Below are 14,457 nucleotides of genomic sequence, written 5' to 3' on the forward strand. Positions count from 1 at the left end.
ATTCTGCATGAAAAACACAAGTCAAAATTTGACTGAACTTCATGGACTTGAACATTTATATAGAGATATTTTTTTTTAAGGGGGTGAAAGGCAGGATTGACACCAGAAACTTGAAAATAAACCCAAAATGCAGTCCTTTTATCAACCACCGTCTGGGCCACTCAGAAAAGGGTAGAGTTCATTAATTTTCCTCCTGAAATGGGATTCTGTAAATGTCACTTGGGACTGACCACAGGAAAGTTCATTGAAATTCTAGATAACCCTTCTTATACTGCAACTGGAGAGAGAGGTGTCTAGGGGTAGGGGAGAGCATCTGGTTATTCCTTCTACCTCACGAATCGTCAGCACCCACGCTGAAACACACGTGGACACACCGAAGCTGAGTCACCGACAGCAAAGATATTTCTACATAAACAAGGTAAAGCACACATACATTTTGGGCAGGGTTCTGTTCTGTTACACCAGGGCTGAGCTCCAGATACTCAATTGCTCTCTAGGCAGAACAGTCCACACCACACTATGAAAGACTAGGATCTCAAACAGATTTGACAGTTAATTGCTTTTACTAGTTTACTGGTGTAACTAGGATCAGAGTCAGACCACCTAACTTCCAAAAACTCAGATTAGAACTGGATGTTAACTACGCAACTGTTCAATTTTTTTTTTTTTTTTTTTTTAACAAGAATCCTGTTATCTCATTTTCACATTTCAGAGTATTACCAGCTTTACCTTGCTTACCCTGAAGGCTCCAGTAAAGCCTCCAGGGGCTAAAGCAGGAAGGACAGACTCTAAAACATCCGCAAAATGTTGTCATGTTTTGTAAAAATAAAAGCTTTAGTGTTTACAGGCAAGAAATGGTCTTCATTTTCTGCAGGATTCCACAGCTGCCAAGATGTCTTGCAAAATGCTGTTTCTGTTTTCCTTACTAACCTAGAAAAAGAGAAATTAAAACTGATGTAATTTGATGAATAACCTCTGTATCAGCGTTTACTTCAAAAACAAACAAAGCAGAAATTCAAATGCAATTCTTTCTCAGTGAGGAATGTTGAGTGTCAAACACCTGCCTTCTTCTGTTAGCGAGAACACAATAAGCTAAACCCACAAACCTGCGTATGTAATTGAATATTCAGTGATCTTTTTGATTTAATTACCCATGGTATTTTGCAGTATTATTCAGGGCTTGAATAACTAACAAGAATCACTTGAAGAACCAGCAGGTACTTTTGTCACTACTAGAAATCCTTTTCAATTACCAAATACAATTTTCGTACTATAAAGTGGAGTTCTTATGCCTTCAGCACTTGAAAGGGTTGTATTTATTACAGTGACAGACCTAGTCAAAAACATCTGCAATGAAAAAAAATGAGTCTTAGCAGCGCAATTCTGTATTCTGAGAAATATTAGCATTGCAAGACAGAAACACCTTGAAAAAGAAGTAAGACTACTTGAGAAAGCTGGGGGGGGTGTGTTGTAGCACACTGAGGTACACCTTTGCGTGACCAGTCCGTGGAAATGTTGGGCTTCAAGACCAGCATATGTGAAAATCCATCCAGTCCAGCCTCCTGTCTTTTGCTGGGCTCATCTGCATTGCAGCCTGTGCAGATTGCTGTAAATTGCCAAGCAAATGCTAGCACTTGCTAGTCAGCTCAGCTCCCAGGTGCAGCAACGATAGAGCACAGAGCTGGCGAGGGGGGTGAGGGGTGTAAATTACCCCTTCTTGATAGACCGGGTCCTGATACAGAGCCCAGTGACCCACAGGCCTACACGTAACTAACTCAACCAAAACCTGGGAGATGGCTGGGCTGGTGAAAGGGTTAATAAGCAATTGTGAAGTGTCAGCAAAAGCCTCATTTTAAAAAGCCTAAGAAATTTTCCCCACTGTTCAGACCCCTGCAGAGAGAGCAGGAAGAAACCAGACAAAGACAGATGAGCCAAAAAAAAAGTAAGGGTGTTCATATTTTTAACAAAGTTTGAGAAATGCTGCTTGACGAGGAAGAAGACACACCACACTCTGCATGGCATAAAACTCTCCACCAGCAAGGTTTCACTGCATTCCCTCTTGCTGCATTTAAAACCTGAGCATAAAGGTTTGTATCCCTTCCAACACTACAGTCAATAATGAACAGGAGAAAGTATTATAATTATTTTTAAATAGGTGACAGTCCTACCTGAAGAATTTGGCCCTAGGAGCCTACTGCTATTTATGGTCACAGACATCCAGCCCAAATGCTGAAAACCAACACTGTAAAACCTAGAGACGGCAGTCTCACCTATGCCACCTGAATTCAAGAGAGCAAATCAACATGGGACTGATGAAAAAGTGACATTAAAAAAAAAAAAGGGGGGGGGGGGGTGATGAAAGGGAAGTTCTGCCTGAAAACATTTCTGGCTTTATTATCATTCCAAGCTTATTATAAGACAAACAGAAAACTTCACAATAACAAAGCGAGCAAGACAACAAAGAATGGAATTGCTCCTCAGTAAGGCATGAGAAACCCCAAGGTAAACAAGGCACAGAACACAGATCAGCCAAGCTCTAAATCTCACAGCAAGTATCCCGATACCCTGACTTTCAAAGGACGTTCTGAAAGTTTAACAGTTCTTCCCACTGTCTCACGGCCAACAAAAACAATACTACATTTTATCTATCCCTTTTCCATACCTACATGCCAGAAGTCCAGTGAGAACAGCAGAGAGAAAGTGCCAAGTGCTGGGAAATTTTCACAACTGTTTTACAAAGGCTGCTTGATAGATATAAGTCTCCTCTTAAGATCTGGAGACATTCTGTGCAGGCAGCTTTCCCAGAGAGAACAAATATCCCGGTATCTGTACTGAATGTACAAACAGATGGGTACATTTTTAGACAGGGAGCTGCTGCTTATACTAAGCATTTAGGTAATTTGGTGGAAACTACCACCTAGACTCCAAGCTGGCAACAGTAGGGAACAAAAGCTTTCTTCCTCTAACTGTTAAAGTACTGTCAAGGAAACCCCTCACGTACAGTCTGTTCAAATAGAACATTTTCTTCTTCTGATCCCTGTAACTATGAATTTTCTGTCTTAAAAGGCATATGCAACCAAACTTCACTAATGGGTTTCATGGAAGCAAAATTAATAGATGGGAAAACGGGAGAAAATGAATATGTGCCAGCTGCTAAGGATAATCTGATCCTATTTATGACACCATGTCTGCAAAACTACACAGACCTAGGCAGTGCAAAAAGAGCCTCTGTAGTTTCATTGGAAAGTTTAGTTCTCACCAAAATGGAATTGGGCGACAATGGAAAGAAATGTGTTAAATATCAGAGCTCCTACAGTTAAGTGCTCTAAACATAATAAATTAAACATTTGGGACCAAATCCTAACTGCTTTTAGGGCATCTGGGCCCATTTACACCAACTGAATATGCTTTCAAGACAGAAGGGGCTGTAAAACCCAAAACAGCTGTCTCTATGCACTCAGTGTCAAACATCAGAACTGTCCTTGTGACACTAAAAGAAGGATGAGAACTCAGTGTTGAGTTACTTGAATGCAGCCTAACTCCATACCGAGTGACAAAGCACGCATAACATTTTTGGAAGGTAGCCACCTAGTTCTGCACACTTCCTGGCACCATAAAAGTGCTATTTGGGCACTCCAGATTCTTCCCATGCCACAGCCCTTGAAGACCATAGCTGGTGAAACAGTATTCAGCTAGTAACACCCCTGTCTCCCCACGGGCAGGTTCTGTTCCTGCTCATGTACACGTTTTAACTAGCTGGGAAAGAGCATGTAGTGTGTCACTGGAGCAAGCGAGACAGATGCTCTCCTGCACAAGGCTTGAGCATAGCAGGTCTCTGCCACCTGGGAACTATTCCAGTCTGTCACACATTTCACACCCATGCTTTTGGCTAACGGATTCACCAGACAACTCTATTTAAACAAAGAAACCTGCACGTCCTAATCTCAGCAGCATAAACAGGATGGCTCATTTTTGTAGTAAAGTTATTTAGCTAGGGAAAACATTGCTCCATTGAAATTTACAGGAAGACTTTTGCCAGCTGCAGTCAGTACTTAAGAGAAAGATCTGTCGGCAGACTGACACAGCTAACAATCAGGGCTGAGTGGCACACAACCTCAGAACATCACCTGGTAAAAAAAAAAAAAAGAGACAGCAGAAGCCTCAAAAGTTTCCTTGAAAAGCCAAATGCTGTTTTCTAGCACTCTGCTTCCTCGCCTGAGAGGAGGACCAAATGCACACTATTGCCTTGCCATGACTGCAGCCTAAGCACCAAATATGACTTTCAGTGAGGCATTCTCCATCCCTCTTCCCCAGTACTACCACTGTAAAGCAAGTTGAATAAAATTCACATTCACGTGCACCCCTGGTCAGCAGCCTGATAACTGACACACATCAGCTTGACAGTGGGGAACTTGGGCTTTTATCTCTGAATGGAACAGCAGGAGTTGAATGCTTACGTGAGGAATCTTCTGTCATCTTTGCTCCTAGGATTGCTATAGCACTTAATTTAAATAACATAAATGGAGTATGATGATGGGACCACCAACTAAAAGAAAGAGGAGGAACTTCTCTGAGTACTGAACTTTTATCAATTTCATTTTGAACAGGAAAAAAGAAGATGGAGGCTTTGCTTTCTCTCCAGTAATTACGATCATTCAAAGCTGTTGAGATAGCGGTTTTTACTTCCTCGTTCACTTGGATGAAAACAAAGTAAGCGTTCTCACTGTGACGTGCATCTGATAAAGAACAGGCTGCAACAGTATACTGCTCTACAGCGTATTAACCCCGTTAGTAAGACAGGATGTGTAAGTCCCACTTACTGGATTTATAATTTACAGAGATGCATAGTTCAGTTTTGGATATATAGCTTTATTCTCTACCAGAAATAGCATACACTGAGCAGGAAAATAAATCAAAGGAGTAGGGGCAGCGTTTAGCTTGGTTTTGTGAAGCATCCAAGGCACTTACAGGTGTTAAGGAAACCTCACGCACATATTCCTGTGAACCGGCTATGTTTTGTTGTGGTAAGTTGTTGAGCACCACCCTGTAACTGCTCAGAAATGCACTTTGAGGCCCTAATATTCTGAAAATTATGTAAAAATAACATAATGAATTCCAAAATTGGTTCACTGACTCTAGAGAAAGTACACTCCATTTACAAATGTCTTTCTTCTAGAAATCATTCCTGCAAACTCCGCTGCTGCCTTTTTTTTCCTTGTATGGGATTACCGGTAATATTTCTGCAAGCCAGTCTGGAAAAAAAATAAATTTAAAAATCTGACTGTTCTTTAAAAGATTTAACTTTTAGGAATAATGAATACTTACACAGCAATAATACTACAGCAAGAAAACCTTTTAAAACAACTATATCATTACTTCTACAGCCCCTCAGAAGCAAAGCCAGCTGTGTGAGACTGCTACAGTAAGTGCCAAATGCGATTTTTTTTTTTAATAAGGTGAACACCTGCCTATTAAGAATGAAACCGAAAACTAAAAAAACCCACCTTATTTCACACAAGCTACCCACAGCTATCAATGGGTAGTAACAATTAGTTTTTAAACACAGCCAAATACAATCCAGCAACCTAGAACAGAAGGCTCTTTAAGGATATTACACACTACTCACATTGAACACTTTAACATCTTTCCTACTTCTTATTTCTTCAACAAGATCCAGTGGCTTTCCCTTAGGTATTGGAATAGTTCCAAGCACCACGGTCCCTGAGCCAGTCAGCGTTTGACGAACAGCTTGAATAAAAGCCTGGCTGAAGAGTTCCATTTTACCAATCTCATCTATGACACAAATTTTTTTCTCTGCATCACTGCCATGGTTTACCTGCAGAAAAGTGCATCAAGAGACTGTAAACAACACAGAACAAGCAACAGAAATAATTTCTATGCTAACAGAAGAAAACCTCCAAAAGAAATCAATTTAATTGTAGCACTGGGCAAAGTGGAAGAGTCAAAGTTGCTGCTGGTAACCGACAGACTTATAAATCTATCATTTCTATTTCAGCACAGGTTTTTGGAAAGATGAAAATATATGTACAGCATAAATACCACCTACAATAGGAAATATCCATAATACTAGTTTTCCTTCAAAGCTGTATTCTCACAATGGTCTCATACAAGCTATTTGACAATTAAGAACTGCACTTTGCCTACCAGCAGCTCTTAATCAATTTGAGGGACACAAATTTTTGAAAGCTTCACCTGCCCATCAAATTATGCATTTAGAATAGATCAATATCCACACGAGTATTAAAAAAAAAAAAAAAAAAAGACTTGCATTAAATCTAGATTTGGAAGTTTCTCCTCTTGTAGCCGGGTTAAAGGAGGGTCAAAACTAGCATTTCTCTCAGAACAATTATCTTGCTTCAAAGCTATCTGGATAACAACCAAGCCATGTCCAAGCCTCTCTCACATCAGAACAGTCATCTTCCATTTCTTTGTCGAGATACAGCTTACTCCACAGCCCTAACCATCCCCCTGGATCAAGGGCAGGCACCATACTAACGATGAACCGCATTTGTGGTTTGTTTGCTTTTTTCATTAAGTGAATACTGTGGCAAACAGTACCATGCTGCTGACTGGTGTGAGCAGCAGGGAAGTCTAGGAGAGAACACGGATTCTCTCCTCAGAAAGCGGAGGAACTATTCAAGAGAAAAGGAAGTGCACTGCCTACACTCTCTTGGTAAAAGTAACGGAGAACTGTACTCCATTATTCATAGATGTGAGAAGGAAATCAACTCAAGTCAAAACATCACTGTAGATCCATGAATATATACCAATACCAGCCATATTATACAGAACCTAAAAAATAAAAAGGGAAAAAAAAAAAAAAACGAAGTGTTTCCCCTTGTGAAAGAAAAGTATTTGCTTCTGGGAAAGTGGAAAAACTGTATAACATGCATCCTAAAATCTTTTCAAGTTAAGTCCCTGCTGATAGCTGTTTTATCTAAAATCCTTTCATAGATCAGTGAGCTAAAAAGCCAATACTAGTCACTAGGTCATACGTTGAGAAACTGAGCATTTTGCTTTGAAAAAAATCCTCAGTCCTGCCTGGTAAAGTTTCCAGAACCAGAGAGATCATCCATTGTAGGATCTACCCCTGTTCTCACTGGAGTGAACAAGACCCAAGCCTTTAAGAGCTAAAGCTGTGCTCAAGACTAAATGGGCACATGCCCACTCCGTGCTGCTCTCTGATCAAACTAGACTACAGCTCTCCTGCCCTCATTCTTCATTTGCCTTTTCTTGTTTCAGTTCTGTGAGTTTCCCCACTCTCCTCCTCTCCCATTTGGTGCCACCTACATGCATGACCACGTTCCCACAAAACTGATTAACAGCGCTTTCAATGAGAACAGGGTCATGCACTGTCCAACCCTGCTGGCCCCTTTTCTTCTTCTCTTCTCTCTCTTGTACTTGCAGAAAGCTATGTGACAACCAGAAAAATTCAACACTGCGAACACCCTTCTAGCAAGATCTTCACTGGACTTCACATTAATGCAGCAGTAAAAGGATTCCAAGTACAACGTTGGCTTAATGAAGTCTTTTTAATCAATCTCCTTCTATTTACTAACATAGTCAAGTTACAGTGAGATTAAACATATAAAAATTGTCCCATTTTACTCATATTTCCCTTCTCTTTTGCCCCCAACATCTTTGCTTCCCTACTCTCAGACTTTAATGTTCCTCAACCAAAATAAGAATCAGATCCTCAATCTCATTTTTGCTCCTTGCACCTCTTTGGTTTTGTTTTTCTTTCTTTTTTTTTTTTTTTTTTTCCTCTTTCAAAGCTCATTAAGAATTCCCTTCTTCCTTGGTCCCTTGAGCTTTCGCAGTGCAGAAAAATCACAATAGGATTTTTTTAGTAGTACAGTTCAGCAGCTGCTGCACACTGTTTGTGATATGTTATTGCCAAAATCAGATTTGTTCTTGTGTAATTTTGCAGAGGGGAAAGGTTGGAGTGAGAGAGAGGAAGGAGAAGGAAAAAGGCAGTAACAGAATGTTAGGGGAATGATAGGAAAAAGACTGTGTGGAAAGCCTTGTCACAGTCAGAGCACTCCTTGTGCAGCAGGCTAAATCCCAAATTACCAGGCTGCTATTATCAGCTAAAACTTACCAGTCTGCAGGTACTTATACAGTGGTAATCAAAAATAACCACTGGATTCAAGAAACAAATGCTTATACTGGAAGAAGATAGGAATCAGAATAAGAGGGAAAACAAGGCTGTAAAGAAAAGGAGCAGCAGCAAAAGCCTTTTTCTTGGACCCACTGACTCCACTCAGTTCGTGTGGTAAGCCACTCGTACATCTTGTTTGCTTTCCAATATGCAAGACAGTGGCGTAGGAAGAAACTTCCTATCAGCTCTCTCTCAGGCCAAGGAGGTCCTGCTTACAGGACAATGTCAAATCAAGAATGAGAAGGAACTGCAATCTCTCCGACACTACAATAAGCACAAGAGAACAAGCCAGATTTGCCCCTCCAGGTTCCCAATCTTGAAGTCAATCAGAATCAGCAACACCCAAGAAACAGACCATTTATTAATATAAAAAACTAGTGCTCTAGAAGGGCCTTCCAATAACACTGAGTATCATAAAGCATCCATTTTTCAAGAGCTTTCATAGAATACTCACGTTTCTCAGCATAGGCAGAACCAACTGCTCAAATGAAACGAGGTCTACAACATACTGTCCGACCCGATATTCACGTCTTGAAGTAGAAGAATCAGAACTGAATTTGAAAAAAAGAGATATACAATTCCTTCTAAGTAATGAGTTTACTGAGAATTCACTGCAGTCGTTTCAAGTGGATTTATGAGAAGTTATCCTATTAAGTCAAATCCCCTTAATTCTTCTAAGAAGAGAAACTCTGTAAACCACCCATTAAGTCATATTGCAGATGGCATACTTTCAGATAATAAATATACAGAAGCTACCCTCACAACCAAAGGTCAAATCTGAACAGTGTATGGAAGGACGATGGGATCTACAAGCCAGCAGGTATACTTACACTGAAATCAAAATACATGCCTGCAGTTCAGATCTTTGAATTTGGTAATGTGACACTACAGACAGCATCACAGCTGTAGCCCAAACCTCAGCATAGGCTGCAAAACCCTTAAACAATCTTGGAAAAATACTCAGTTTGCATGTGATGCATCACGCTATCCTGGGTGAATCTCCTTCATTAGCAGTATGCAAATTACTTAGATCGACTATGTCTGAATAAGGTGCTAACATCACACCTGGACCTAGACTAAGTTTTGCACAAAGCATGAAAAGCTAACTCTAGTAAATCAGGAGAGACTGTGAGGCCCTCTGCACTTCAGAGTCTCCCTCTTAGTAGGGCTCTGAAACCCTCTTTTTCTTAAAATTCACATGTGGGTTTTGTGGGCCAGTCAGTGGCTCTTTAAAACGATGTTATATGCAATTTGCCTTTTACTTTCCACTTTCATCTCCATAAATAAGCTGGTAGAAACAAAAAAATCTTCCTCCCTGTCTCCAATAAGCTACTTGCTGTATCCCAGAGTCTTGGCCTCACAATAAAAAGGCTCAGCAGTGCTTCCTCTCTATCTGGTGTAAAATAGGCAGCAAGAGAGAACACCCTTCCCTAGCACATTTTCAATATTTCACTACACAACAGAGACACTGTCTACACAATATAGGCATCAGCCAGGACACAAGAACTGAACGAAGAACCTGACCATGAAAGCCATGTGTGTGACGGACGGAAATCACCTTCTGGAGGAGCATTTAACATGCCGACAGACTGGAGCAGAAGCATAAAACAATAAGCCACTTACAGTTATTAAAACCTCAGTACCTGACTCTAGATAAAGGTCCTCGTCTTCCAGACAAAGTGACAACATCAAATCCTGTTCTCCTGCCACCTTCTCTAACTTCCTCTGTGTAAAATCCATCGATGGGAATGCCTGAGGATTTTAGAGCTTGAGTGACTTTCTGGATCAAAGTAGTCTTTCCAACCCCTAAAAATAAAGAAGAAACAAAAAATATACAGGATTAATCTTCTACACTAAAAGCCCACTTTTAAACACCACAGTAATGATTCAGTTCAGCAGGAACATTGATTACTTTGTAAGTTCGCAAATTGTTTTTTTTTTTAAATGGTAGGAAAGGAAAGAACAGAAGCACCTTCCAAAGTCCATCCTGTAATGTTTTATCAGCCTTCAAGAAGTATGTCTACAGTGAAGACACAACAGAATACTAAAAATATGCCAGGCTACCACTAAACTCGTTAGCTTAGATATTGCGAGGGCAGGCCACAAATCTTGCCCCAAGGCAGGTAAATACACCAGAGCCATACTGTTACACAACTGATACCCAAGCAAGCTGCAAGACTGACCGATGAAGCTCCCTTTACTTCACTGCTATTCACAGTTCTTGCAGAGCTGAGTTCATCCCTCTGTCCGATCATAAGGTCAAAATTGACTGCTATTACCAGGAGCCGACTTGGCACAAAGGACACACTACTTTTACTGTTGTCCTAGAAATTGGAAGCACCCAGTGCCCCTGAGGTATCAAGTCCTGCGTGGCAAGAAGTATTTCCAACAACAGAAACACGCTTCTTATGGCAATTGAAGCAAGAGAAGTTTTGACTAGACACAGGGAAAAACTTTTTTATCGTGAGGACAATCAAGCCCTGGAACAGGTTGCCCAGAGAGGCTGTACAGTCTTCACATCCTTTGAGGTTTTCAAGACCTGACAGGATGAAGCCTTCAGCAACCTGGTCTGGCCTCATAGGTGACCCTCCTTTACACCTCCTGAAGTCCCTTCTCACATGAATTATCCTGTGGTCCTATAATCAGTTTTCTTACCCTAAGACAGATTCTCAAAACCCTCACACCTGATGGCTGCTAGCACAGTCTGATGTACCTTCTACAATGTGAATGTTGGCCATGTTCCAGACATGCTCTCGGTTTCCACAAAGGAGCTGCTAGTTCTCCTTTGCCATTGCACAAGTACATCCCTTGACAATCTCCTTTTAAACTCAGCTTTATTGCCTCTCACAAAATTTAGTGTTATCACTTCATTTTTAATCATTGCTGTCAAAAAAAAAAAAATATCAGAAGACAGAAAATATTCTGCAGAATAAACCCTTAAATTCCTGGAGACAAGGAACATAGACCAAACGTGAGGTGCCTAGAGATGCCAACAGAAATAATTTCAACAGGCACATACCAAATTCCTCCCTTAGATGTTAAGCAGATTTAAGAACTCCTTTCTTAACAGTCAATACCAACAGCAAAATATTCTGTGGCTTCAAGGGCACCTAGTTGAACTATTAAGCAAACTTTTCAAAATTGAAACCAAAGGGATTCCTGGCATTTGAACAACAATAAAATGACAAAAGTGGCACCATCAATATCTACCACCTCTCCAGAGCCTTGGTTCTGTAAGCGAATTTATACCAATGTGGCTGATTGCCTATCTCCAATTTGGTTACTTTCATTCAGTAAATTGCCAAAGAAAGCTAGAACAATTCAAACTAAATTTAAGAAAGCTTAAAGTTACAGATTTAGATAATCAAAACAGTACACTCAATTTCAGTTAAATGAACAGAGCCAAGGCCTAAGCAGGTCTAACCTCTGTATCTCCTGGAAAGCTGCCTTTATTCGGTGGATAGAAAGATAGAACAAAGCGGATGGAATATACTGCTGCTACGTCAGCCTAGCAGTAGCATTTTAAATTCATTCTAGACAACACAGGTATATGCAAAAGGTTCATAAAAGGAGAATTAGGCCCACTGCTTTACTTCCAGACCTCGAGAGAAAGCTTTGCAATCATAACTGGTTAAAACCTTAATAGTTTGATCCTCATACTCCACACCACTCTATCTCCACAATAATCAGATACCCCTACCACGATAAATTACTCCACCGCTTCAGTCAAGGCCTGCCCATCTGGGATACCAATTATTACCTATAACTGAACATTGCTTAGGTTGGAAGTGCTAAATCACTACAATTAAGTTAGAGAAAAGATGAGTGCTCAAAAATTATTAATGGCTGCAGTTTAACTGAAGCAGGATTAGTTGTCCAGGGTTGTTCTTCCCCAACACTTAACTGCGCGGCAGGAGCCAGGGACAAAGCAGTAGCGTCTGGAAACGCACATGACATGGGATTGAACCGAGAGCTAAAACGGACTTTCATTAGGAGCAAATGAAAGCAGCAGCTCAGACCTCAGCAGGCAACACCCGGGGAGGCCCAGCTATAGGCCTGCGGGCCGCCAGCCGGGGTTACCTGGCGGGCAGCTGCCGGGTCCGGTTGCAGCCGGAGCCGCTCCCGGGGCTCCGTCACACCCTGGGTCGGTGCTGCGGCCTGCCAGCAGGTGCCTTCCCCTGGCCGTAAGCGCTGCACAGCCCCGGCAGCCCCTTGCAGGGAGGCTGGCTTGGCTTGGCTTAGCTTAGCTAGGCCAGGCCAGGCCGAGCCGAGCCAAGACAGGCCCCAGGGCAGCCGCAGCGGCCGCGCCGCCTCCCCTTGGCCCGCTCCCCAGGCTCCTCCTGCTCCCGTTACCTGGGGGTCCCGTGAGAAAAACGTGCTTGGACATGGCCGGGGGCCGCAGCCCACGCTCCGCCCTCTCCCCCACCCGAGGCGGCCCGGCTGGCGGGAGCGCCGCGCTGCACCGCCCGCCTGCCCGCTCGCTCCGCCCCTGGCCCGGCGGCCCGGCCCCGCACCGCCCCTGCCTATTGGCGGCGGGGAAGTGCCGGCCGCGGCGCGGTGCTTCGCAGGCAGCTGCCCTGAAGGCGCGGAGAGCTCTGCTGCCGCCACTGATAAGGGCGCCCCGGGTGGTGCCTGCCCTGAGGCCTTGTCCCGGCAGTGCCTGACATGGCGGCTCTTGTGGCCCTGAATCGCGTGATTTTAATCGGCCGGTCCCGAAAGGGTGTCGGGCGGTGGCGGCGCCTGGGCGGTGGTTGGCGTGCCAGCCCCGGCAGCTGCTGAGGGGAGCCCGGCCTCGCCCTTGGAAACCCCCGGTTACTCCGAGGGCGGCCGGGGCAGGCGGGCTCTGCGGCGGGCCGGGGGAGCGTTGCGGCCGGAGGGCTCGGGCGGTGGCGCCGCGGGGCCTTCCCGGCCTGTGGCGGCCTCGGAGCCGCGGCCCAGGGGCTGGCCGCTGCCGTGGCATTTCCCAGAAGATGGATATTATTTAAGGTTAGGGGAGAGGGGAAAAAACAATTAATTTCCTAAATGTGGGTCAGCATTTTCTTTATCCAGGCAGCTTGACCTATTTAATTTCTGAATATGGTAAGAAAGCAGTCCCTAGAGCTTTTTTACCCGTTTCAGTAAACAACGTGCTTCAGGATGCGGCAAACCAGTCAATTAAAAGACAAATGGATAGTCTGATACTTCGATGCAGACAGCAAATGTAACTGACTAGGGAGTTAATCTACAACTAGGGGGTTGTTATGAAGCTGAGCAAATTGGGTCACAAATCAAAAGGCTTGGCAGGTTCAGCAGAGACCCTGACAGACAGCTGTCCGCATCCCAACTCACCTTATGCATGTGGCCTCATCTATTTAGACTCCAGTGATGCGGAGCTGTAAGAGAGCAGGGAAAAGGATTTTTGTGTGGAGGGCTGCAGCGCACAGGCAGAAGTCTGGGTGAGGCGATGCCCTGCCACTGAGGTGTACTGATCCCTGCCTGTCCATAAGCACCAAAATGGTTACCCAAAACTACTGAGCTATGACAGGGGTACGTCCTGGTTGTTGCTTGCTTCAGCTAGAATGGATCTCTTCAGGTTCAGCACATCTTTGGCTTTTGTTTTCAGTAATTTCCCAAGGATTTAAAGGTTATTCATAATTTTTGCAAAGATAACGAGTAGCTTTTTTCAGCCAGATGAAATGTGTAGATCAGCAGGTAAAGTGTACATCACAATAGACAGGTATTTCCATAAATTGAACAAAATATTTATGATGTGTGCATCACATATGGCCACTCTTCCTTGTGGTGTCTTATATTCTTAGCGAGATGAAGAGCAACCTTCTATTTAGTGATTCTGCATCTTTGAATATACAACAGTTTTGGGTAAGCTGGGAGCCGGGTCTGTATAGAACAGTGGGTCATCTAAAAGTGTGAGGGATGCAATCAGGTATTTCACTGCATAATAAGAGTACCTTGTACTACTATGCTTCTGGCTTCTGAGAAAAGCAAAAGTCTCTTTCAGGCTCCAGTTAAGGTCAGCACTCTAGTGAGGCAGAAATTATCATCACTACTTTCAGAAGGAGAAATTGCAATAAAGAGGTGTTAAGAGGTGGGATTAATAAAATATGCATTTGTTCCCAGAACCAGAGCTGATGTCTGGGATCCCAAGACAGTATGGAGGGAAAGGAAGGTGTCTCACAGATGTGATCAGAACTAGTATAGCTTGCCATTAGGAAACGTGGGAAGGATGCTTTGAAACACACCCTGTCCCTAAATGTGGTGCAGTGTTTCAGGATGGT

The 14,457-nt window shown here is 43.0% G+C and overlaps 1 protein-coding gene across 2 annotated transcripts; it reads right to left on the reverse strand.

Moving 5' to 3' along the window:
- Nucleotides 1-796: 796 nt before the first annotated feature.
- On the reverse strand, nucleotides 797-12,581 carry NTPCR (nucleoside-triphosphatase, cancer-related). Of its 2 annotated transcripts, XM_086460995.1 has the most exons (5): nucleotides 12,536-12,581; nucleotides 9,826-9,988; nucleotides 8,637-8,733; nucleotides 5,627-5,836; nucleotides 797-930 (listed from the first exon to the last, which is right to left on the reverse strand). In XM_086460995.1, exons 1-5 carry the CDS (start codon nucleotides 12,567-12,569, stop codon nucleotides 862-864), a joined length of 573 nt encoding a protein of 190 aa, XP_086317121.1. In that variant the 5' UTR covers nucleotides 12,570-12,581; the 3' UTR covers nucleotides 797-861. The 2 variants fall into 2 exon arrangements, with proteins under 2 accessions (XP_086317121.1, XP_086317122.1); XM_086460996.1 differs by lacking the exon at nucleotides 5,627-5,836.
- Nucleotides 12,582-14,457: the final 1,876 nt, after the last annotated feature.

Source organism: Leptosomus discolor, chromosome 2, assembly GCF_034619465.1.
Source record: "Leptosomus discolor isolate bLepDis1 chromosome 2, bLepDis1.hap2, whole genome shotgun sequence".
NCBI lineage: Eukaryota > Metazoa > Chordata > Aves > Leptosomiformes > Leptosomidae > Leptosomus > Leptosomus discolor.